This window comes from Carcharodon carcharias, chromosome 18 (assembly GCF_017639515.1).
Source record: "Carcharodon carcharias isolate sCarCar2 chromosome 18, sCarCar2.pri, whole genome shotgun sequence".
NCBI lineage: Eukaryota > Metazoa > Chordata > Chondrichthyes > Lamniformes > Lamnidae > Carcharodon > Carcharodon carcharias.
In genome coordinates, this window is record NC_054484.1 from 85,277,046 (window position 1) to 85,302,977 (window position 25,932).

The 25,932-nt window shown below is 49.5% G+C and overlaps 1 protein-coding gene across 1 annotated transcript in view; it reads left to right on the top strand.

The window, feature by feature from the left end:
• mbtps2 (membrane-bound transcription factor peptidase, site 2) overlaps positions 1–25,932 on the top strand; it is a 155,648-nt gene that overhangs the window by 109,599 nt on the left and 20,117 nt on the right. Inside the window, exons 2-6 of the mRNA XM_041212041.1 lie at positions 14,747–14,895; positions 16,331–16,469; positions 17,923–18,026; positions 25,230–25,357; positions 25,459–25,577. Of these exons, the coding sequence (XP_041067975.1) occupies positions 14,747–14,895; positions 16,331–16,469; positions 17,923–18,026; positions 25,230–25,357; positions 25,459–25,577 (639 nt within the window). The remainder of the gene's footprint in view (positions 1–14,746; positions 14,896–16,330; positions 16,470–17,922; positions 18,027–25,229; positions 25,358–25,458; positions 25,578–25,932) is intronic.

Here is a 25,932-nt window from a genome sequence, read left to right on the forward strand (position 1 = left end):
CGAGAGAGAGTGTGACAGGGTGCGAGAGAGAGTGTGACAGGGTGCGAGAGAGAGTGTGACAAGCTGAGAGTGAGTGTGACAAGCTGAGAGTGAGTGTGACAGAGGGAGAGTGTGACAGGGTGAGAGAGGGAGAGTGTGACAGGGTGAGAGAGGGAGAGTGTGACAGGGTGAGAGAGTGATAGTGTGACAGGGTGAGAGAGAGTGTGTGACAGGGTGAGAGAGAGAGAGTGTGTGACAGGGTGAGAGAGAGAGAGTGAGTGACAGGGTGAGAGAGAGAGAGTGTGTGACAGGGTTAGAGTGAGAGAGTGTGTGACAGGGTGAGAGTGAGAGAGTGTGTGACAGGTTGAGAGTGAGAGAGTGTGTGACAGGGTGAGAGAGAGAGAGTGTGTGACAGGGTGAGAGAGAGAGAGTGTGTGACAGGGTGAGAGAGAGAGAGTGAGTGACAGGGTGAGAGAGAGAGAGTGAGTGACAGGGTGAGAGAGAGAGAGTGAGTGACAGGGTGAGAGAGAGAGAGTGAGTGACAGGGTGAGAGAGAGAGAGTGAGTGACAGGGTGAGAGAGAGAGTGTGTGTGACAGGGTGAGAGAGAGAGTGTGTGTGACAGGGTGAGAGAGAGTGTGTGTGACAGGGTGAGAGAGAGAGAGTGAGTGACAGGGTGAGAGAGAGAGAGTGTGTGACAGGGTGAGAGAGAGAGAGTGTGTGACAGGGTGAGAGAGAGAGTGAGTGACAGGGTGAGAGAGTGAGTGAGTGACAGGGTGAGAGAGAGAGAGTGTGACTGGGTGAGAGAGAGAGAGTGAGTGACAGGGTGAGAGAGAGAGAGTGAGTGACAGGGTGAGAGAGAGAGGGTGAGTGACAGGGTGAGAGAGAGAGAGTGAGTGACAGGGTGAGAGAGAGAGAGTGAGTGACAGGGTGAGAGAGAGAGAGTGAGTGACAGGGTGAGAGAGAGAGAGTGAGTGACAGGGTGAGAGAGAGAGAGTGAGTGACAGGGTGAGAGAGAGAGAGTGAGTGACAGGGTGAGAGAGAGAGAGTGAGTGACAGGGTGAGAGAGAGAGAGTGAGTGACAGGGTGAGAGAGAGAGAGTGAGTGACAGGGTGAGAGAGAGAGAGTGAGTGACAGGGTGAGAGAGAGAGAGTGAGTGACAGGGTGAGAGAGAGAGAGTGAGTGACAGGGTGAGAGAGAGAGAGTGAGTGACAGGGTGAGAGAGAGAGAGTGAGTGACAGGGTGAGAGAGAGAGAGTGAGTGACAGGGTGAGAGAGAGAGAGTGAGTGACAGGGTGAGAGAGAGAGAGTGAGTGACAGGGTGAGAGAGAGAGAGTGAGTGACAGGGTAAGAGAGAGAGAGTGAGTGACAGGGTTAGAGAGAGAGAGTGTGTGACTGGGTGAGAGAGAGAGAGTGTGACAGGGTGCGAGAGAGAGTGTGACAGGGTGCGAGAGAGAGAGTGACGGTGCGAGAGAGAGACAGGGTGCGAGAGAGAGTGTGACAGGGTGCGAGAGAGAGTGTGACAGGGTGCGAGAGAGAGTGTGACAGGGTGCGAGAGAGAGTGTGACAGGGTGAGAGAGAGAATGTGACAGGGTGAGTGAGAGTGTAACAGGGTGAGAGTGTGACAGGATGAGAGAGAGAGAGAGAGAGTTTGTGACAGGGTGAGCGAGAGGGAGAGAGTGTGTGACAGGGTGAGAGAGAGAGAGTGTGACAGGGTGAGAGAGAGTGTGACAGGGTGAGGGAGAGAGAGCGTGACAGGGTGAGAGAGAGAGAGTGCGTGACAGGGTGAGAGAGAGAGAGTGCGTAACAGGGTGCGAGAGAGAGAGAGTGACAGGGTGAGAAAGAGAGAGAGAGAATGTGACAGGGTGAGAAAGAGAGAGAGAGAATGTGACAGGGTGAGTGAGAGAGAGAGAGAGAGAGAGAGTGTGACAGGGTGAGAGAGAGAGAGAGAGAGTGTGACAGGGTGAGAGAGAGAGTGTGTGACAGGGTGACAGAGAGAGAGAGAGTGTGTGACAGGGTGACAGAGAGAGAGAGAGAGAGAGAGAGTGTGACAGGGTGAGAGGGAGAGAGAGAGTGTGACAGGGTGAGAGGGAGAGAGAGAGTGTGACAGGGTGAGAGAGAGAGAGTGTGACACGGTGAGAGAGAGAGAGAGAGTGTGACAGGGTGAGAGAGAGTGACAGGGTGAGGGAGAGAGAGAGTGTGACAGGGTGAGAGAGAGAGAGAGAGAGTGTGACAGGGTGAGAGAGAGAGAGAGAGTGTGTGACAGGGTGAGAGAGAGAGAGTGTGTGACAGGGTGAGAGAGAGAGAGTGAGTGACAGGGTGAGAGAGAGAGAGTGAGTGACAGGGTGAGAGAGAGAGAGTGAGTGACAGGGTGAGAGAGAGAGAGTGTGTGACTGGGTGAGAGAGAGAGAAAGTGTGACAGGGTGCGAGAGAGAGTGTGACGGTGCGAGAGTGTGACGGTGCGAGAGAGAGACGGTGAGAGAGAGAGTGTGACAGGGTGAGAGAGAGAGTGACAGGGTGAGAGAGTGTGACAAGGTGAGAAAGAGAGAGAGAGAATGTGACAGGGTGAGTGAGAGAGAGAGAGAGAGAGTGTGACAGGGTGAGAGATAGTGTGACAGGGTGAGAGAGAGAGAGAGTGTGTGACAGGGTGAGCGAGAGGGAGAGAGTGTGTGACAGGGTGAGAGAGAGAGAGAGAGAGAGAGAGTGTGACAGGGTGAGAGAGAGTGTGACAGGGTGAGAGAGAGTGTGACAGGGTGAGAGAGAGTGTGACAGGGTGAGAGAGACAGAGAGAGAGTGTGACAGGATGAGACAGAGAGAGAGTGTGACAGGGTGAGAGAGAGAGAGTGTGTGACAGGGTGAGCGAGAGGGAGAGAGTGTGTGACAGGGTGAGAGACAGAGAGAGAGAGAGAGAGAGTGTGACAGGATGAGCGAGAGTGTGACAGGATGAGAGAGAGTCTGACAGGGTGAGAGAGAGTCTGACAGGGTGAGAGAGAGTGTGACAGGGTGAGAGAGAGAGAGTGTGACAGGGTGAGAGAGTGTGTGACAGGGTGAGAGAGAGTGTGTGTGACAGGGTGAGAGAGAGTGTGTGTGACAGGGTGAGAGAGTGTGTGTGACAGGGTGAGAGAGAGTGTGTGTGACGGTGGGAGAGAGAGAGTGCGTGACAGGGTGAGAGAGAGAGAGTGTGACAGGGTGAGAGAGAGAGTGTGTGACAGGGTGAGAGAGAGAGTGTGTGACAGGGTGAGAGAGAGAGAGAGTGACAGGGTGAGAAAGAGAGAGAGAGAATGTGACAGGGTGAGAAAGAGAGAGAGAGAATGTGACAGGTTGAGAAAGAGAGAGAGAGAATGTGACAGTGTGAGTGAGAGAGAGAGAGTGTGACAGGGTGACAGAGAGAGAGAGAGAGTGTGACAGGGTGACAGAGAGAGAGAGTGTGACAGGGTGAGAGAGAGAGTGTGTGACAGGATGAGAGAGAGAGTGTGTGACAGGATGAGAGAGAGTGTGTGTGACAGGGTGAGAGAGAGAGTGTGTGACAGGGTGAGAGAGAGAGTGTGTGACAGGGTGAGAGAGAGAGTGTGTGACAGGGTGAGAGAGAGAGTGTGTGACAGGGTGAGAGAGAGAGTGTGTGACAGGGTGAGAGAGAGTGAGAGAGTGTGACATGGTGAGAATGAGAGAGAGAGTGTGACATGGTGAGAGTGAGAGAGAGAGTGTGACAAGCTGAGAGTGAGTGTGACAGAGGGAGAGTGTGACAGGGTGAGAGAGGGAGAGTGTGACAGGGTGAGAGAGGGAGAGTGTGACAGGGTGAGAGAGTGATAGTGTGACAGGGTGAGAGAGAGAGTGTGTGACAGGGTGAGAGAGAGAGTGTGTGTGACAGGGTGAGAGAGAGAGAGTGAGTGACAGGGTGAGAGAGAGAGAGTGTGTGACAGGGTTAGAGTGAGAGTGTGTGTGACAGGGTGAGAGTGAGAGAGTGTGTGACAGGGTGAGAGTGAGAGAGTGTGTGACAGGATGAGAGTGAGAGAGTGTGTGACAGGGTGAGAGTGAGAGAGTGTGTGACAGGGTGAGAGAGAGAGAGTGTGTGACAGGGTGAGAGAGAGAGAGTGAGTGACAGGGTGAGAGAGAGAGAGTGAGTGACAGGGTGAGAGAGAGAGAGTGAGTGACAGGGTGAGAGAGAGAGAGTGAGTGACAGGGTGAGAGAGAGAGAGTGTGTGACAGGGTGAGAGAGAGAGAGTGTGTGACAGGGTGAGAGAGAGAGAGTGTGTGACAGGGTGAGAGAGAGAGAGTGAGTGACAGGGTGAGAGAGAGAGAGTGAGTGACAGGGTGAGAGAGAGAGAGTGAGTGACAGGGTGAGAGAGAGAGAGTGAGTGACAGGGTGAGAGAGAGAGAGTGAGTGACAGGGTGAGAGAGAGAGAGTGTGACTGGGTGAGAGAGAGAGAGTGAGTGACAGGGTGAGAGAGAGAGAGTGAGTGACAGGGTGAGAGAGAGAGAGTGAGTGACAGGGTGAGAGAGAGAGTGTGTGACTGGGTGAGAGAGAGAGAGTGTGACAGGGTGCGAGAGAGAGTGTGACAGGGTGCGAGAGAGAGAGTGTCGGTGCGAGAGAGAGACAGGGTGCGAGAGAGAGTGTGACAGGGTGCGAGAGAGAGTGTGACAGGGTGCGAGAGAGAGTGTGACAGGGTGCGAGAGAGAGTGTGACAGGGTGCGAGAGAGAGTGTGACAGGGTGAGAGAGAGAGAGTGTGTGACAGGGTGAGAGAGTGATAGTGTGACAGGGTGAGAGAGAGAGTGTGTGACAGGGTGAGAGAGAGAGTGTGTGTGACAGGGTGAGAGAGAGAGAGTGAGTGACAGGGTGAGAGAGAGAGAGTGTGTGACAGGGTTAGAGTGAGAGTGTGTGTGACAGGGTGAGAGTGAGAGAGTGTGTGACAGGGTGAGAGTGAGAGAGTGTGTGACAGGTTGAGAGTGAGAGAGTGTGTGACAGGGTGAGAGTGAGAGAGTGTGTGACAGGGTGAGAGAGAGAGAGTGTGTGACAGGGTGAGAGAGAGAGAGTGAGTGACAGGGTGAGAGAGAGAGAGTGAGTGACAGGGTGAGAGAGAGAGAGTGAGTGACAGGGTGAGAGAGAGAGAGTGTGTGACTGGGTGAGAGAGAGAGAGTGTGTGACAGGGTGAGAGAGAGAGAGTGTGTGACAGGGTGAGAGAGAGAGAGTGAGTGACAGGGTGAGAGAGAGAGAGTGAGTGACAGGGTGAGAGAGAGAGAGTGAGTGACAGGGTGAGAGAGAGAGTGAGTGACAGGGTGAGAGAGAGAGAGTGAGTGACAGGGTGAGAGAGAGAGAGTGAGTGACAGGGTGAGAGAGAGAGAGTGAGTGACAGGGTGAGAGAGAGAGAGTGTGACTGGGTGAGAGAGAGAGAGTGAGTGACAGGGTGAGAGAGAGAGAGTGAGTGACAGGGTGAGAGAGAGAGAGTGAGTGACAGGGTGAGAGAGAGAGTGTGTGACTGGGTGAGAGAGAGAGAGTGTGACAGGGTGCGAGAGAGAGTGTGACAGGGTGCGAGAGAGAGTGTGACAGGGTGCGAGAGAGAGAGTGTCGGTGCGAGAGAGAGACAGGGTGCGAGAGAGAGTGTGACAGGGTGCGAGAGAGAGTGTGACAGGGTGCGAGAGAGAGTGTGACAGGGTGCGAGAGAGAGTGTGACAGGGTGCGAGAGAGAGTGTGACAGGGTGAGAGAGAGAGAGTGTGTGACAGGGTGAGAGAGAGAGAGTGAGTGACAGGGTGAGAGAGAGAGAGTGGGACTGGGTGAGAGAGAGAGAGTGAGTGACAGGGTGAGAGAGAGAGAGTGAGTGACAGGGTGAGAGAGAGAGAGTGAGTGACAGGGTGAGAGAGAGAGAGTGAGTGACAGGGTGAGAGAGAGAGAGTGAGTGACAGGGTGAGAGAGAGAGAGTGAGTGACAGGGTGAGAGAGAGAGACTGAGTGACAGGGTGAGAGAGAGAGAGTGAGTGACTGGGTGAGAGAGAGAGAGTGTGACAGGTTGCGAGAGAGAGAGTGTCGGTGCGAGAGTGTGACAGGGTGCGAGAGAGAGTGTGACAGGGTGCGAGAGAGAGTGTGACAGGGTGCGAGAGAGAGTGTGACAGGGTGCGAGAGAGTGTGACAGGGTGCGAGAGAGAGTGTGACAGGGTGAGAAAGAGAGAGAGAGAATGTGACAGGGTGAGTGAGAGAGAGAGAGAGTGTGACAGGGTGAGAGAGAGTGTGACAGGGTGAGAGAGAGAGAGAGAGAGAGAGAGTTTGTGACAGGGTGAGCGAGAGGGAGAGAGTGTGTGACAGGGTGAGAGAGAGAGAGAGAGAGTGTGACAGGGTGAGAGAGAGTGTGACAGGGTGAGAGAGAGTGTGACAGGGTGAGGGAGAGAGAGTGTGACAGGGTGAGAGAGAGAGAGAGTGTGACAGGGTGAGAGAGAGAGAGTGCGTGACAGGGTGAGAGAGAGAGAGTGCGTGACAGGGTGAGAGAGAGAGAGTGCGTAACAGGGTGCGAGAGAGAGAGAGTGACAGGGTGAGAAAGAGAGAGAGAGAATGTGACAGGGTGAGAAAGAGAGAGAGAGAATGTGACAGGGTGAGTGAGAGAGAGAGAGAGAGAGAGTGTGTGACAGGGTGAGAGAGAGAGAGAGAGTGTGACAGGGTGAGAGAGAGAGAGAGAGTGTGACAGGGTGAGATAGAGAGAGAGAGTGTGACAGGGTGAGAGAGTGAGAGAGAGTGTGACAGGGTGAGAGAGAGAGTGTGTGACAGGGTGACAGAGAGAGAGAGAGAGTGTGTGACAGGGTGACAGAGAGAGAGAGAGTGTGACAGGGTGAGAGGGAGAGAGAGAGTGTGACAGGGTGAGAGAGAGAGTGTGACAGGGTGAGAGAGAGAGAGAGAGTGTGACAGGGTGGGAGAGAGTGTGACAGGGTGAGAGAGAGTGTGACAGGGTGAGAGAGAGAGAGAGTGTGTGACAGGGTGAGAGAGAGAGAGAGTGTGACAGGGTGAGAGAGAGAGAGTGTGACAGGGTGAGAGAGAGAGAGAGTGTGACAGGGTGAGAGAGAGAGAGAGTGTGACAGGGTGAGAGAGAGAGAGAGAGTGTGTGACAGGGTGAGAGAGAGAGAGTGTGTGACAGGGTGAGAGAGAGAGAGTGTGTGACAGGGTGAGAGAGAGAGAGTGAGTGACAGGGTGAGAGAGAGAGGGTGAGTGACAGGGTGAGAGAGAGAGAGTGTGTGACTGGGTGAGAGAGAGAGAGAGTGTGACAGGGTGCGAGAGAGAGTGTGACGGTGCGAGAGAGAGACGGTGAGAGAGAGAGTGTGACAGGGTGAGAGAGAGTGTGACAGGGTGAGAGAGTGTGACACGGTGAGAAAGAGAGAGAGAGAATGTGACAGGGTGAGTGAGAGAGAGAGAGAGAGTGTGACAGTGTGAGTGAGAGAGAGAGAGAGTGTGACAGGGTGAGAGATAGTGTGACAGGGTGAGAGAGAGAGAGTGTGTGTGACAGGGTGAGCGATTGGGAGAGAGTGTGTGACAGGGTGAGAGAGAGAGAGAGAGAGAGAGAGTGTGACAGGGTGAGAGAGAGTGTGACAGGGTGAGAGAGTGTGACAGGGTGAGTGAGACAGAGAGAGAGTGTGACAGGTTGAGACAGAGAGAGAGTGTGACAGGGTGAGAGAGAGAGAGTGTGTGACAGGGTGAGCGAGAGGGAGAGAGTGTGTGACAGTGTGAGAGACAGACAGAGAGAGAGAGAGTGTGACAGGATGAGAGAGAGTGTGACAGGATGAGAGAGAGTGTGACAGGGTGAGAGAGAGTGTGACAGGGTGAGAGAGAGAGAGTGTGACAGGGTGAGAGAGTGTGTGACAGGGTGAGAGAGAGTGTGTGTGACAGGGTGAGAGAGAGTGTGTGTGACAGGGTGAGAGAGAGAGTGTGTGTGACAGGGTGAGAGAGAGTGTGTGTGACAGGGTGAGAGAGAGAGAGTGCGTGACAGGGTGCGAGAGAGAGAGTGCGTAACAGGGTGCGAGAGAGAGAGAGAGTGACAGGGTGAGAAAGAGAGAGAGAGAATGTGACAGGGTGAGAAAGAGAGAGAGAGAATGTGACAGGGTGAGTGAGAGAGAGAGAGAATGTGACTGGGTGAGTGAGAGAGAGAGAGAGAGAGAGTGTGACAGGGTGAGAGAGAGAGAGAGAGAGTGTGACAGGGTGACAGAGAGAGAGTGTGACAGGGTGACAGAGAGAGAGAGTGTGACAGGGTGAGAGAGAGAGAGAGAGTGTGACAGGGTGAGAGAGAGAGAGAGAGAGTGTGACAGGGTGAGTTGGAGAGAGAGAGTGTGACAGGGTGAGAGGGAGAGAGAGAGTGTGACAGGGTGAGAGGGAGAGAGAGAGTGTGACAGGGTGAGAGAGAGAGAGTGTGACAGGGTGAGAGAGAGAGAGAGTGTGTGACAGGGTGAGAGAGAGAGAGAGAGAGTGTGACAGGGTGGGAGAGTGTGTGACAGGGTGAGAGAGAGTGTGTGACATGGTGAGAGAAAGAGAGTGTGTGACAGGGTGAGAGAGAGAGAGAGTGTGTGACAGGGTGAGGGAGAGAGAGTGAGTGACAGGGTGAGAGAGAGAGAGTGAGTGACAGGGTGAGAGAGAGAGAGTGAGTGACAGGGTGAGAGAGAGAGAGTGAGTGACAGGGTGAGAGAGAGAGAGTGAGTGACAGGGTGAGAGAGAGAGAGTGAGTGACAGGGTGAGAGAGAGAGAGTGAGTGACAGGGTGAGAGAGAGAGAGTGAGTGACAGGGTGAGAGAGAGAGAGTGAGTGACAGGGTGAGAGAGAGAGAGTGTGTGACTGGGTGAGAGAGAGAGAGTGTGACAGGGTGCGAGAGAGAGTGTGACAGGGTGCGAGAGAGAGTGTGACAGGGTGCGAGAGAGAGAGTGACGGTGCGAGAGAGAGACAGGGTGAAAGAGAGAGTGACAGGGTGAGAGTGTATGACAGGGTGAGAAAGAGAGAGAGAGAATGTAACAGGGTGAGTGAGAGAGAGAGAGATAGAGTGTGACAGGGTGAGAGATAGTGTGACAGGGTGAGAGAGAGAGAGAGTGTGTGACTGGGTGAGCGAGAGGGAGAGAGTGTGTGACAGGGTGAGAGAGAGAGAGAGAGAGTGTGACAGGGTGGGAGAGAGTGTGACAGGGTGGGAGAGAGTGTGACAGGGTGAGAGAGAGTGTGACAGGGTGAGAGAGAGTGTGACAGGGTGAGAGAGAGTGTGACAGGGTGAGAGAGAGTGTGACAGGGTGAGTGAGACAGAGAGAGAGTGTGACAGGGTGAGAGAGAGAGAGTGTGTGACAGGGTGAGCGAGAGGGAGAGAGTGTGTGACAGGGTGAGAGACAGAGAGAGAGAGAGAGAGAGTGTGACAGGATGAGAGAGAGTGTGACAGGATGAGAGAGAGTGTGACAGGGTGAGAGAGAGTGTGACAGGGTGAGAGAGAGAGAGTGTGACAGGGTGAGAGAGAGTGTGACAGGGTGAGAGAGAGAGAGTGTGACAGGGTGAGAGAGAGAGTGTGACAGGGTGAGAGAGAGTGTGACAGGGTGAGAGAGAGTGTGAGTGACAGGGTGAGAGAGAGAGAGTGCGTGACAGGGTGAGAGAGAGAGAGTGCGTAACAGGGTGCGAGAGAGAGAGAGAGTGACAGGGTGAGAAAGAGAGAGAGAGAATGTGACAGGGTGAGTGAGAGAGAGAGAGAATGTGACAGGGTGAGAGAGAGAGAGAGAGACTGTGACTGGGTGAGTGAGAGAGAGAGAGTGTGACAGGGTGAGAGGGAGAGAGAGAGTGTGACAGGGTGAGAGAGAGAGAGTGTGACAGGGTGAGAGAGAGAGAGTGTGACAGGGTGAGAGAGAGAGAGAGAGAGTGTGACAGGGTGAGAGAGTGTGTGACAGGGTGAGAGAGTGTGTGACAGGGTGAGAGAGTGTGTGACAGGGTGAGAGAGAGTGTGACAGGGTGAGAGAGAGAGAGTGTGTGACAGGGTGAGAGAGAGAGAGAGTGTGTGACAGGGTGAGGGAGAGAGAGTGAGTGACAGGGTGAGAGAGAGAGAGTGAGTGACAGGGTGAGAGAGAGAGAGTGAGTGACAGGGTGAGAGAGAGAGAGTGAGTGACAGGGTGAGAGAGAGAGAGAGTGAGTGACAGGGTGAGAGAGAGAGAGTGAGTGACAGGGTGAGAGAGAGAGAGTGAGTGACAGGGTGAGAGAGAGAGAGTGAGTGACAGGGTGAGAGAGAGAGAGTGAGTGACAGGGTGAGAGAGAGAGAGTGAGTGACAGGGTGAGAGAGTGAGAGTGTGTGACTGGGTGAGAGAGAGAGAGTGTGTGACTGGGTGAGAGAGAGAGAGTGTGTGACTGGGTGAGAGAGAGAGAGTGTGACAGGGTGCGAGAGAGAGTGTGACAGGGTGCGAGAGAGAGAGTGACGGTGCGAGAGAGAGACAGGGTGAAAGAGAGAGTGACAGGGTGAGAGTGTATGACAGGGTGAGAAAGAGAGAGAGAGAATGTAACAGGGTGAGTGAGAGAGAGAGAGATAGAGTGTGACAGGGTGAGAGATAGTGTGACAGGGTGAGAGAGAGAGAGAGTGTGTGACTGGGTGATCGAGAGGGAGAGAGTGTGTGACAGGGTGAGAGAGAGAGAGAGAGAGTGTGACAGGGTGGGAGAGAGTGTGACAGGGTGGGAGAGAGTGTGACAGGGTGGGAGAGAGTGTGACAGGGTGAGAGAGAGTGTGACAGGGTGAGAGAGAGTGTGACAGGGTGAGTGAGACAGAGAGAGAGTGTGACAGGGTGAGAGAGAGAGAGTGTGTGACAGGGTGAGCGAGAGGGAGAGAGTGTGTGACAGGGTGAGAGACAGAGAGAGAGAGAGAGAGAGAGTGTGACAGGATGAGAGAGAGTGTGACAGGATGAGAGAGAGTGTGACAGGATGAGAGAGAGTGTGACAGGGTGAGAGAGAGTGTGACAGGGTGAGAGAGAGAGAGTGTGACAGGGTGAGAGAGAGAGAGTGTGACAGGGTGAGAGAGAGAGTGTGACAGGGTGAGAGAGAGTGTGACAGGGTGAGAGAGTGTGAGTGACAGGGTGAGAGAGAGAGAGTGCGTGACAGGGTGAGAGAGAGAGAGTGCGTGACAGGGTGAGAGAGAGAGAGTGCGTGACAGGGTGAGAGAGAGAGAGTGCGTAACAGGGTGCGAGAGAGAGAGAGAGTGACAGGGTGAGAAAGAGAGAGAGAGAATGTGACAGGGTGAGTGAGAGAGAGAGAGAATGTGACAGGGTGAGTGAGAGAGAGAGAGAATGTGACTGGGTGAGTGAGAGAGAGAGAGTGTGACAGGGTGGGAGAGAGTGTGACAGGGTGGGAGAGAGTGTGACAGGGTGGGAGAGAGTGTGACAGGGTGAGAGAGAGTGTGACAGGGTGAGAGAGAGTGTGACAGGGTGAGTGAGACAGAGAGAGAGTGTGACAGGGTGAGTGAGACAGAGAGAGAGTGTGACAGGGTGAGAGAGAGAGAGTGTGTGACAGGGTGAGCGAGAGGGAGAGAGTGTGTGACAGGGTGAGAGACAGAGTGAGAGAGAGAGAGTGTGACAGGATGAGAGAGAGTGTGACAGGATGAGAGAGAGTGTGACAGGATGAGAGAGAGTGTGACAGGATGAGAGAGAGTGTGACAGGGTGAGAGAGAGAGAGTGTGACAGGGTGAGAGAGAGAGAGTGTGACAGGGTGAGAGAGAGAGAGTGTGACAGGGTGAGAGAGAGTGTGACAGGGTGAGAGAGAGTGTGTGTGACAGGGTGAGAGAGAGAGAGTGCGTGACAGGGTGAGAGAGAGAGAGTGCGTAACAGGGTGCGAGAGAGAGAGAGAGTGACAGGGTGAGAAAGAGAGAGAGAGATTGTGACAGGGTGAGAGAGAGAGAGAGAGAGAATGTGACAGGGTGAGAGAGAGAGAGAGAATGTGACAGGGTGAGTGAGAGAGAGAGAGAATGTGACAGGGTGAGTGAGAGAGAGAGAGAATGTGACAGGGTGAGTGAGAGAGAGAGAGAGAGTGTGACAGGGTGAGAGAGAGAGAGAGAGTGTGACAGGGTGACAGAGAGAGAGAGTGTGACAGGGTGACAGAGAGAGAGAGTGTGACAGGGTGACAGAGAGAGAGAGAGTGTGACAGGGTGAGAGAGAGAGAGAGAGTGTGACAGGGTGAGAGAGAGAGAGAGTGTGACAGGGTGAGAGAGAGAGAGTGTGACAGGGTGAGAGAGAGAGAGAGAGTGTGACAGGGTGACAGAGAGTGTGACAGGGTGAGAGAGAGAGAGAGAGTGTGACAGGGTGAGAGAGAGAGAGAGAGTGTGACAGGGTGAGAGGGAGAGAGTGTGACCGGGTGAGAGAGAGAGTGTGTGTTTGACAGGGTGAGAGAGAGAGAGCGTGTGACAGGGTGAGAGAGAGAGAGTGAGTGACAGGGTGAGAGAGAGAGTGTGACCGGGTGAGAGAGAGAGTGTGTGTTTGACAGGGTGAGAGAGAGAGAGCGTGTGACAGGGTGAGAGAGAGAGAGTGAGTGACAGGGTGAGAGAGAGAGTGTGACAGGGTGAGAGAGAGAGAGTGTGACAGGGTAAGAGAGAGAGAGTGTGACAGGGTGAGAGAGAGAGAGAGAGAGAGTGTGACCGGGTGAGAGAGAGAGAGAGTGTGACCGGGTGAGAGAGAGAGAGAGAGTGTGACCGGGTGAGAGAGAGAGAGAGAGTGTGACCGGGTGAGAGAGAGAGAGTGTGACAGGGTGAGAGAGAGAGAGTGTGACCGGGTGAGAGAGAGAGAGTGTGACCGGGTGAGAGAGAGAGAGAGGGAGTGTGACCGGGTGAGAGAGAGAGAGAGGGAGTGTGACCGGGTGAGAGAGAGAGAGAGAGAGAGTGTGACCGGGCGAGAGAGAGAGAGAGTGTGACCGGGAGAGAGAGAGAGAGAGTGTGACCGGGTGAGAGAGAGAGAGAGAGAGAGAGAGTGTGACCGGGTGAGAGAGAGAGAGAGAGAGAGTGTGACCGGGTGAGAGAGAGAGAGAGAGTGTGACCGGGTGAGAGAGAGAGAGAGTGTGACCGGGTGAGAGAGAGAGAGAGTGTGACCGGGTGAGAGAGAGAGTGTGTTTGACAGGGTGAGAGAGTGCGAGAGACTATGTGACAGGGTGAGAGAGAGAGAGTGTGTGACAGGGTGAGAGAGAGAGAGTGTGTGACAGGGTGAGAGAGAGAGAGTGTGTGACAGGGTGAGAGAGAGAGAGTGTGTGACAGGGTGAGAGAGAGAGAGTGTGTGACAGGGTGAGAGAGAGAGAGTGTGTGACAGGGTGAGAGAGAGAGTGTGACAGGGTGAGAGAGAGAGTGTGACAGGGTGAGAGAGAGAGTGTGACAGGGTGAGAGAGAGAGAGAGAGAGTGTGAGAGGGTGAGAGAGAGAGAGGGAGTGTGTCAGGGTGAGAGAGAGTGTGTGTGACAGGGTGAGAGAGAGAGAGTGTGTGTGACAGGTTGAGAGAGAGAGAGTGTGTGTGACAGGGTGAGAGAGAGAGAGAGTGTGTGTGACAGGGTGAGAGAGAGAGAGTGTGACAGCGTGAGAGAGAGAGTGTCTGACAGCGTGAGAGAGAGAGAGAGTGTGACAGCGTGAGCAAGAGTGAGAATGTGTGACAGCGTGACAGAGAGAGAGTGAGAGTGTGAGAGAGAGAATGTGTGACAGCGTGAGAGAGAGAGTGACAGCGTGAGAGAGAGAGAGTGACAGCGTGAGAGAGAGAGTGTGACAGCGTGAGAGAGAGAGTGTGACAGCGTGAGAGAGAGTGTGTGACAGCGTGACAGAGAGAGTGTGTGACAGCGTGACAGAGTGTGTGACAGCGTGACAGAGTGTGTCACAGCGTGAGAGAGTGTGTGTGTGAGACAGCGTGAGAGAGTGTGTGTGTGAGACAGCGTGAGAGAGTGTGTGTGTGTGACAGCGTGAGAGAGTGTGTGTGTGTGACAGGGTGAGAGAGAGTGTGTGTGACAGGGTGAGAGAGAGTGTGTGTGACAGGGTGAGAGAGAGTGTGTGTGACAGGGTGAGAGAGAGTGTGTGTGACAGGGTGAGAGAGAGTGTGTGTGACAGGGTGAGAGAGAGTGTGTGACAGGGTGAGAGAGTGTGTGTGACAGGGTGAGAGAGAGTGAGAGAGTGTGTGTGACAGGGTGAGAGAGAGTGTGTGTGACAGGGTGAGAGAGAGTGTGTGTGACAGGGTGAGAGAGTGTGTGTGACAGGGTGAGAGAGAGTGTGTGTGACAGGGTGAGAGAGAGTGTGACATGGTGAGAGAGAGAGAGTGTGACAGGGTGATAGAGAGAGTGTGACCAGGTGAGAGAGAGCGAGAGTTTGTTTGACAGTGTGAGAGAGATCGAGAGACTGTGTGACAGGGTGAGAGAGAGCGAGAGACTGTGTGACAGCGTGAGAGAGAGCAAGAGTGTGTGTGACAGGGTGGGAGCGAGAGAGACTTGGATCACATGCATGCGAGTCTGAAGAAGCCTAGTGAATCTAAGCGGGCCTGGCTGTAGAAGCCCAGTTATTTGAAGAGAGGGAAAGAGATTCCCCAGGTACAGAGAGAGACCGGCTGGCAGTCAGTGTCTCTGGTGGAAGGGAATATGGAGGAAAACGCCATTTCAGTCTGCTCCCAACTCACTGCCCCTATCCACCCCTCTCCATTTCCCTATCTCGTACCTCGGTGTCTCACTTACTAGCATGTCCACGCACTCTCTCTTTACATTTTTGCTAGACTCTGAATGGTAATGGGATATATTTGACGATTTTAGTTTGGTTTGTTCGGAGTGACACTGATCCCAGTCTCTTGTGATTGTACAGTCATCTCCCAGTCTCAAGGTTCGCTACGAGGAATGGCTGGCAAATCATGGGATCAGCATTTCCCCCTTCCACATCCGGTGGCAGACGACCTTCTTCAATCGGCTCTTTATGAACCTGGGTCGATGGAAGCCTCAGTTACTATTCATCTGGTAAGTTCTATTTAAATCCACCTCTCATAACTAAGGTTGCATCAGAAAATTGAGTTCATCATCAACATGACCATTTAATAAGATTCGATGTGCCAGTCTGAAGTGCTGTACGTATAATCTAAATGTTGAGAGTTATTGCGAGATTGGTTACAGGTCGCAGTTTTGGAAGGTGGGAGACAGGCCAAAGGAGCATCGGAACAGTGGGCTGGAAAGTGAGACATGAATTCGGATTACTGCTGCAGATGGGGAATCTTGTTTAGATTACACTTGGGGCATGTATACTGTTCTGGTCTTCATATTTATAAAAAGGGTATTGTGGCTTTGGAGAAGGTGCAGAGATAATATCGGAATTGAGAGATTAGCTGCTTGGAAAGTTTAAACAGGTCGGGGCTCTTTTCTACAGAAAAGAAAAGGTTGCAGAGTGACCTGATAGAGGATTTACGATTATACCCATTCCAGAGAACTTAGTACCACAAGGAGTAGTTGAGGTGAATAATATAGATTCCTTTAAGGGGAAGCTGGATAAACACATGTGGGAGAAAGGAATAGATGGATATGCTGATTGGATTAGATGAAGTAGAATAGGAGGTGGCTTTTGTGGAGCAGAATTCTTGCCATAGAGCAGTTGGGCTGAATGAGCTGGTTCTGCACTGTACGTTCTGTGTCATTCTGTATAAGTGGAAATCTTTATCATGGAGTGGACATGGTATGGAAAGCTCAGCTTGGGGCCAAGCAGTAATGCCACTGTTTCCATCTTACCAATGAGTGAAGCCCATGTCCCATTAATGAATTACAAAATGATAGCTTCTGCTGTCTGAATTTAAGCCAATTCCTTGATAGGCCTATATTTCTGTTTATAAATATGTGCCGCTTGATGTAATATAAAGGTAATGTACTGTGTTCCAATCCTTTAAAGTGTCAGCTGTAACTCAGTAGATAGCACTCCTGCTTCTATGTCAGAAAGTCATGGGTTTAAGCCCCAGTCGAGTGACTTGGACACACAGTTCGCTCCTGTGCAGCACTGAGGAAGTGTTGCACTTCAGGAGGTGCAGATTTCAGATGTGAATTTAAACAGAGGCAGAGTCTGCCCTTTCAGGTGGTTATACAGATCCTGTGGTACAATTTGAAGAGCAGAGTTCTTTCAATATTTCTCTATCAACCCCATCGCTAAAACAGACAATCCAGTCATTTATCACATTGCTGCTTGTGGGAGCTTGCTGTGTGCAACTGGTTGCCTTGTTTCCTACATTACAACATTTACTATATTTCAGAATTGTTTCATCAGCTCTGAAGTGATTTTGAATGTCCTGAAGTTATGAAAAGTGCCATATAAATTAAAGTTCTTTCTTTACCTAATGATTCTCAGCACCCCTCACAGGCAGCAGCATCTTGTGAGTGAAGTAATTGGGTCATTGTGTTTTTTTTGATTTTCCAGGTTCAGCCTGGGAATGGTCTTTGGCGTGGTCTCCATGTTTGTTTCAATTATGCTTCTGGCCAAAACATTATCGCAGACGTTGGCACTGATGACAGCAGAGGGCTCTACGCCTGAGAATGAACGCATTTTACAAGTTGTGGTCAGTGCCTTTAACCCAGAGATAAACAGAGACTTGAGAAGTTGGGAGCTTTTCCCATTGGAGCTAAGAAGCCTGCAGACTGTGAAGGGGTTGTGATAGGGTCAATAGTGATAGGGTTGTTTGCACTGGGTAACAAGAAGACACAAATTTAAAATGAGAAGAAAAGGAGTTGATGGGTAGGTTAGAAAACACAGATTTTGTGGCGTTAAGGACAGAGTATATCTCAGCACTAGAATAATGCATGTTATCTGATATCATAGAATGACAACGGAAGGAGGTCATTGTGTGGGTGCAAACTCCCTGTCCTTTCCCCGTAACTCTACAAACTTTTTCTCTTCAGGTGGGTGACAGTGGAAATTGCAGAGGCGCTTCCGTAATTTAACAACCTTCTTTAGATACAGAAGTGGTGCCAGAGGACTTGTTAAAAAAAGGGTTAAAGATAAGCTCAACAATTATAGGCCAATCAGTTTAACCTCAGTGGTGGGTAAGCTTTTAGGAACAATTATTCAGGATAAGATTAACAAGTCGCTTTGGATCATGAGATAATTAAGAAATGCCATCACAGGTTTGTTAAGGACAATTCATGTTTAACTAACTTGCTCAAGTTTTTTCTTGAGGTAGCAGAGAGCGTGGATGTGGGTAACGTGGTTGATGTGGTGTACATGGACTTCCGAAAGGCATCTGATAAAGTGCCGCATGACAGGCTTGTGAGCAAGGTTAGAGTACATGGAATAAAAGTAACTGTGTGGATGCAAAATTGGCTGAGTGACAGGATACAGAGAGCAGTAGTGAACAGTTGTTTTTCAGACTTGTGGAGGTTTTATAGTAGAGTTCCCAAGGGTTGCTGTTAGGATTTAAAGGAGAGAGAGACATCTGAAGAGAGAGAACTATTTACAATATCAGTTAATATGGGGACCAGGAGGGCAAGTTGGGTGATCAGTTTAATAGGAACAGGGTTGAGGGAACAGGAGGTGGGTCTCATGCATAAAATGAGCTCAGAGAGGGCAAGAGGGGAAGTAGTAGAGAAAGATGTGAGTTCAGAGCTAGGGAGGGTGGGGAGCATTATGGGCAGTTTGACCAGGTGAACTAAGGGAAGGGAGGGAAACAGCAGAGGCATCTGATTGGATGGCCTCGATGTTGATGACAAAACTCCTCACATTTGCTTTTGGAGATGAGGTTGGAAGAAACAGGCACTTTCCTGCTTGAGCATTTTAGTCTTTCTTTGCCTCAAGAGTATTTGCTTTACATTACAATAATCTGCCCATCATGTAGCCACTGATTTCATAGGCTAACTGTATAAGATGTCTCGAATTGCTTTTGGTATGCAGTTTCCTTAGCTTGCAAGCAACTCCCGATACCTGTGTAGCTAGTCAATTCTGTACAGAGCCTCTGAATATGGAGCATGATATTAATTGTGGAAATAACTATTGATTATTCCTGTTACCATCAACAGGTGCCTGGTGTTAACCTGCCAATCAGCCAGATGGTATATTTTTTCTCTGCGATTCTGATCAGTGGCGTCATACATGAAATAGGCCATGGGGTGGCTGCTGTCAGGTACAGTTATTATTCATTCTGTTCGTGCCCATTGCTTCTGTTCAGATAGGAAATATAAAGAGTTGTATGAGGTGGCTTGTTCCATTCCACCCTGAACTTCAGAGGTGTTGTTTTTGTGTTTTTGATCTCTTACCTGGAGAACGGTGTGACGTGGTGGAAGAATTTGCAGGCTGATTAACAATCTGATAGGCGAAGATGTGACTTGAAAGCTCTTTCTGTGGCTATAACCATCTTTATTCCAGCCAGAAGGGTGGTTAGTCCTTTATAGGGGAGTGGCTTTCTCGGCTTCCAGAATCCATACAATGTTGGGGTGAGAGGGTTGGCACCCGCACCAACTGGACATGAGCTTCCCGCCAGATTTGAACCCAGAATTGAGAGCCAGAGCTTTGCTCTCCACTTGTCAGGACTGTCTACAGTGCAATTTGAACACACTCCTTTCTGGGCTGGAGGTGAATGGTATTGCTGAATCAAAAGAGATAAAAACAAAAAAACTGCGGATGCTGGAAATCCAAAACAAAAACAGAATTACCTGGAAAAACTCAGCAGGTCTGGCAGCATCGGCGGAGAAGAGTCTCTTCTGTCTCCCCTCGTCCAGTCCCTTTCCACCTACATCCATGATTCCTCTGACACCTTATGTCACATCAACAATTTCCAGTTCCCTGGCCCCAACCGCTTCCTCTTCACCATGGACGTCCAATCCCTCTACACCTCCATCCCCCACCAGGATGTTCTGAGGGCCCTTAGCTTCTTCCTCGAACAGAGGCCCGAACAATCCCCATCCACCACTACTCTCCTCCGTCTGGCTGATCTTGTTCTCACACTGAACAATTTCTCCTTCAACTCCTCTCACTTCCTCCAAATAAAAGGTGTGGCTATGGGTACCTGCATGGGCCCCAGCTATGCCGGTCTCTTTATGGGGTATGTGGAACATTCCTTGTTCCAGTCCTACTCCGGCCCCCTTCCACAACTCTTTCTCCGGTACATCGATGATTACTTCGGTGCTGCTTCATGGTCTCGTCGGGACTTGGAAAAATTTATTAATTTTGCTTCCAATCTCCACCCCTCCATCATTTTCACATGGTCCATCTCTGACATTTCCCTTCCCTTCCTTGACCTCTCTGTCTCAATCTCTGGTGATAGACTGTCCACCAATATCCATTACAAACCCACCGACTCCCACAGCTACCTCGACTACAGTTCCTCACACCCCGCTTCCTGTAAGGACTCCATCCCATTCTCTCAGTTCCTTCGCCTCCGTCGCATCTGTTCCAACGATGCTACCTTCAAAAACAGTTCCTCTGACATGTCCTCCTTCTTCCTTAACCGAGGTTTTCCACCCACGGTCGTTGACAGGGCCCTCAACCGTGTCCGGCCCATCTCCCGCGCATCTGCCCTCACGCCTTCTCCTCCCTCCCAGAAACATGATAGGGTCCTCCTTGTCCTCACTTATCACCCCACCAGCCTCCGCATTCAAAGGATCATCCTCCGCCATTTCTGCCAACTCCAGCATGATGCCACAACCAAACACATCTTCCCTTCACTCCCCCCATCGGCACTCCGTAGGGATCGCTCCCTCCGGGACACCCTGGTCCACTCCTCCATCACCCCCTACTCCTCAACCCCCTCCTATGGCACCACCCCATGCCCACGCAAAAGATGCAACACCTGCCCCTTCACTTCCTCTCTCCTCACCGTCCAAGAGCCCAAACACTCCTTTCAAGTGAAGCAGCATTTCACTTGCATTTCCCCCAACTTAGTCTACTGCATTCGTTGCTCCCAATATGGTCTCCTCTACATTGGAGAGACCAAACGTAAACTGGGCGACCGCTTTGCAGAACGCCTGCGGTCTGTCCGCAAGAATGACCCAAACCTCCCTGTCGCTTGCCATTTTAACACTCCACCCTGCTCTCTTGCCCACATGTCTGTCCTTGGCTTGCTGCATTGTTCCAGTGAAGCCCAACGCAAACTGGAGGAACAGCACCTCATCTTCCGACTAGGCACTTTACAGCCTTCCAGACTGAATATTGAATTCAACAACTTTAGGTCTTGAGCTCCCTCCTCCATCCCCACCCCCTTTCTGTTTCCCCCTTCCTTTTGTTTTTTTCCAATAAATTATATAGATTTTTCTTTTCCAACCTATTTCCATTATTTTTAAATATTTTTAAATCTTTTATGCTCTCCCCACCCCCACTAGAGCTATACCTTGAGTGCCCTACCATCCATTCTTAATTAGCACATTCGTTTAGATATTATCACCAACTTTAACACCTATGTGTTCTTTTGTTCTGTTGTCTGTGACATCTTTTGATGATCTGCTTCTATCACTGCTTGCTTGTCCCTACAACCACACCACCTCCCTCCACTTCTCTCTCTCTCTCTCTCTCTCTCCCCCCCCACACACACACCTTAAACCAGCTTATATTTCAACTCTTTCTTGGACTCGAACTCAAGTTCTGTCGAAGGGTCATGAGGACTCGAAACGTCAACTCTTTTCTTCTCCGCCGATGCTGCCAGACCTGCTGAGTTTTTCCAGGTAATTCTGTTTTTGCTGAATCAAAGGTTTGCTGTTTTTATCAGGGCAGTGCTGCCATGTCAGAATAAGGATGTTCTGGGATTTTGCCGTAAACATTCTTTCTTCTCATACGGAGAATAATGTGGGAAAATGTGAAGTTGTTCACTTTAGCAGGAAGAATAAAAAAACAGAGTGTTACTTAAACAGAGAATGACTGCAGAATTCTGAGGTACAGAGGGATCTAGGTATACTAGTACATGAGTCACAAAAAGTTAGTATGCAGGTACAGCAAGTAATGAAGAAGGCTAATGGAATGTTTTCCTTTATTACGAGAGGAATTGAACAGAAAGTAAGGATACGTGTGCAGTTTTGGTCTCCTGATTTCAGGAAGGATGTAAATGCATTGGAGACAGTTCAGAGGAGATTTACTAGATTGATACCTGAAATGAGCAGGTTGTCTTATAAGGAAAGTTTAGACAGACTGGGCTTGTTTCCACTGGAATTTAGAAGAGCGAGGGGATTTGATTGAAGTGTACAAGATCCTGAATGGTCTTGACAAGGTGGATGTGGAAAGGATGTTTCCTCTTGTGGGTGAGTCCAGAATTAGGGGGCACTATTTTAAAATTAGGCATCACCCTTTTAGGACAGAGATGAGAAGAATTTTTTCTCTCTGAGGGTTGTGAAACTTTGGAACTCCCTGCCTCAGGTGGTGGTGGAGGCGGGATCACTGGATATTTTTAAGGTGGAGGCAAATAGATTCTTGTTAGGCAAGGGAATCAAAGATTATTGAGGTTAAATGGGGATGTGGAATTTGAAACACAAACAGATCAGCCATGATCTTATTGAACGGCAGAGCAGTTTTGAGGGGCTGAATGGCCTACTCCTTTTTCACATGTTTGTATATATATCCCTTCCACTCAGAATGAAGGTAGCAGTACTTTGCACAAAGAAAGTAACTAGTTGATATAATTGGTATTGCTGGAATATTGGGCTGAACTTTATGGCACCCCCTCCTCCCCCCTCGAGGTCGGGATGGTGAAGGGAGTTGGCATAAGATTGGGCGCCATGACAATGGCACTGTGACCATTGCTTCTCCACCCTCACGGGTATTTTACACAAGGTAGGGGAGGCATCAGGCTCGCCTGTGCACCAGTTGTAACCCTTAACTGTCTAATTAATCATCAGTTAAGGGTCTCATCCCACTGTTGCAGGGATTTTTCCCATGGCAAGGGAAGGCACATGCCAAGTGTCCAGGGCATCCATTAAAGCACTGTGTCTGTGGGCACCTGAATGGATCAGAACAGAAGTATAAGACTTCAGGAACGCAAATCTAGTAGTCTGAGGAGGAAGCTGAGATTGATCATTGAGTCAACTAAAAAAGGAAAACAGTAATTAAAGCCATAGGCAAGAAATATGTATAAACCAATATTTAAAACAGATACAGAACCTAAAGTGCAGATAGGAAGAAAAACATTTTGTAACAAGCCTACAGTGCCTTTTAAAGAGCTCTTTTGTGTTTACATGTTTCTAAGGATTTGGCCCAAGATGAACTCCCGAGCTCATATCTGTGCCATTACCCAGACCACCTATTTCCATCTCTTTAACATCGACATGCTTTGCCCCGATTCAGCTCACCTGTTACTGAAACTCTCATTCCTGCCTTTGTTAACTCTAGATCTGACTGTTCCAACACATCCCTGGCAGGCTTCCTGCATTCTACCATCTGTAAAATTGAGGTCATCCAAACCTCTACTGCCTGTGCCCTTACTCACACCATGTCTGCTTCCCCTATCATATCTGTGCTCGCTGAACTGCATTGGCTATCGGTCAAGCAACACCTCGATTGTAAAATTCTCAACCTTGTTTTCGAATCCTTCCATGGCCTTGACCCTCCCTATTTTCCCTAATTTCCTCTGGTCCCACAACCCTCCAAGATATCTGCTCCTCCAATTCAGGCCTCTTGATCGTCCTCGATTTTAATCATTCCATCACTGGTGGCTGTGCCTTCAGCTGCCTTGGTCCTAAGCTCTGGATTTCGCTCCCTACGCCTCTCTGACTGGCTCCATCATTTTCTTCCTTTAATACACTCCTTAAAACTTAAGTCTTTGACCTAGCTTTTGGAAATCTGATCTAATATTGCATTCGCTAGCTGGATATTTAATTTTGATTTATAATGCTCCTGCAAAGTACCTTGGGACATTTTATTACTTTAAAGGTGCAATATAAATTGTTATTGTCAATAAAATGCTTATTTTTGCTTTAGGTGGACCTGTTGCATTAGATTCCATCACATAACGTTAGTAGCTATTTCACAGCACCGCCTACAGATGCAATACTTATGGATCATTCAGTGGTGTAAGTTTTAAGATCCGGGAGGCAAAGATTACCCAAAATAGGCAGTTGAAAACTCATGTAGTTTATTAAGAAGGTAGTTTATTAAGAAGCAGTAGTTTAGGTATGATGCATAATCTAAATAATAGGGAAGGTTACGACCTGTGAAGGTGAGAAAAGCTTACTGATCCTGGCGGCCGAACGAATGGATGGCACAGAATGTACATTGATCTCTGTTGCTTGTGGCAGCAGCATTCTGATGTCTAGCCAATGAGTTAGGAAACTCTTCCCCTGCTCTTCCTTTTGTTGAAGAGAACTGTCCCCTGCCTCTGAGGAGCCGCTAGTATACATTATTTCTAGGGGCTGATTGTTTGCCCTATGTCAATCACTTGTTCAGATAGCACTGCCAATGACCGCACGACGGGTACCCAAAGTGTCACCACCCCACCGTCCTTCACTTTAACTCAAGGTCATCTTTTAGCTTACCTCATGCTGGAAGCCATTTATTAGCTTTTACTGGAATCTTATATGGATGAGAAGGGACAAGACGCTGTCCTATTGACTTAGGAATGTCAACATGGAAGCCTGAACCAGGAAACCTCAACATTTCTAGGGACTGGTTATTTGTTTTTCCAGAGAGAGAAAGAAAAGTGCTTTTCTGCCAGGTGGCCTCAGGCAATGCCTACTAACTCCATAAGAATTCTACAATATTCTGAAATTTCTTACAGTGGTTTCAAGACACAATAGAGAAATAGATGTGGTTGGCGAGAAAGTTGGACCTTTAAAAGATAGGGAAGGGAAAATAGTTAAATATAATTTATTACTCGGTTTTCGGGAATACAGTACTGGCTCCATCTCCAATCACAGCGGCATTACGAATACCAGAACAGCTGTGGTAAGCTATTTGATCTTTGAAAGGCCTGCAAACTTCACAAGTCCTTTGAACCAGATCTAAGGGTCCTGGTGGGGAATTTGTTTGAGGAGGGGGGGGTGGGACAGGTGTGATGGGACAGGGATGGTGTCCAATTTTTTGGGGACTTGGGACAGAATGTATGACCAAACTCAGTGAGTACATTTAAAAAGAGTGGTGCTGATGCTTAGGAACAAATGTTAGCCACATAACTGTAAGCTAGATGGCTGTACTCTAATGCGGGCTCAATACTGTGGTGTAGTGATAGGATAATGTGAAACAGGTATCCTGGGTCTAGGAGGGTAGGGATTAGGTTCAAGCTGACAAAATAGCTTTGGGCCATTTCTGATAAAATAGAGTGGAAGTTCCTGCAGTGTGCCTGGATTTCTAGGAGGGCCTTTGCAAAAGTCTCATACGAAAGCGCATTCATTGAACTAAAATCCATGGGAATCCAGGATAGAATGTGGGGTTTGGAATGGTGTTAGATGAAGAAAAAAAGAACCTAGGGGAATGTACCAGTGGAATTCAGTACTTGAATCTTTGTATCCATTAAGATAGATGAGCTGCAGGCAGATGTAAGCTTGTTAACATTTTCAGGCAAGAAATGGGGAATTCAGTAAGGATGGAGGAAGCAGGGAAGGTTTTACTGAATGGGTTTGCTCTGTTATGGGTAGGGAAATGGCAAATGAAATTTAAAGCAAGTACAGAGTATTGTAAACTGGAGGAATGAATTGGTTTCATTTTTATCCAATGAGGGAAGGGAATGAGCAAAGAGAGACTGAAAGAGTCCTGATGTGATTGAAGATGCGTCACACTCAATGTCAATACGACGTAAAAATGAGGCACTGAGGAGGCACTGAGCTGAACTCAGAATACTGTGTACAGCTTTGCTTGTTGCACTTTGAAAGAGCCAAACGTAGATTGGAGTGGCTGTGGTGGAGCATATCGGGAAGGATCCTAATTGTGAAGGTGTCAGCTCTGAAAGCAGATAGGAGAAACTCAAAACTCTACAGTGTAGAGAAAGGTGATTAAAGATGACTGCAGCAAAGTATTAAATTGGACTAATAAGGTAAACCTTGAACTTTTAATTAGTTAGACCAGGAGGAAAAGAGGAGCTGAATTTAAAGTGGTGAAAAAGACATTCAAAAACCAATCTTTGAAATTGATTCCTTTATTCCGAGGGCACTAAACACTTGGAAAAACCTAAGGCCATGTACTCAGAGGTATTGAGGGATTTTAACCTTAGGTCAAATATTGGGGGAGTTTGAAAGACTGAAGGGGCTGGATGGCCTTTTTCTCACCCTTAACTTGTTTTTAACATTCTTATATATCTCAGCAATTCAGCCTTTCTTATGACTTTGTTTTGTTTAAAGTTGAGCAAGGCACCTGTAATGTGAGAATTGTGCTGTTGAATTTTGACAGTATTTTCTCCCCCTCCCCCACTGTGCAGGGAACAAGTGAGATTTAATGGCTTTGGAGTGTTTATTTTCGTGGTCTACCCTGGGGCCTTCGTCGACCTCTACACAAATCATTTGCAGTTGATATCCCCAATCCAACAACTCAGAGTATTCTGTGCAGGTAAATCTAACCCCCCCTCTTGGTCAGTTATGTTCAAGGCTGACTACATTTTCTTAGGCTTCATATTTAAAGAGGATTATTTTTCCTTTCTATTTTGACAGGTGTGTGGCACAACTTCATCCTGGCATTGATGGCTTTGCTGGCCCTGTACTCGTTACCGATCTTCCTGTTTCCTCTCTACTATACAGGAATTGGGGCACTGGTCACTGAAGTCACAGAGGTAATCCATTTATTATCTTAAAAAAAACTGGCAGGGAGTTGCACTCATCACTTGGTGTCCAGTATATTGTGATCACTAGTGTACACACAGTATTGTCGAGTATCACTTACATCACCTCAGACAGGAGATGAGGCTTGCTCAGTATCTGTCTACCTAACATTTAAAGTTTTGTTGCCTTTTGTTCATGGGCTTCAAGGTTGATCCATATTTAAGGAATAAACAAAGAATTTGCATTTATGCGGTGTCTTTCAGGATTTGGTTTAACGTCTTATCCAAAAGACAGCAGTGTTATGGCGGATGGTAAATACTGCGCTAATCAAATCCCAGAGGGAAACTTGAATTAACTGCCACAACT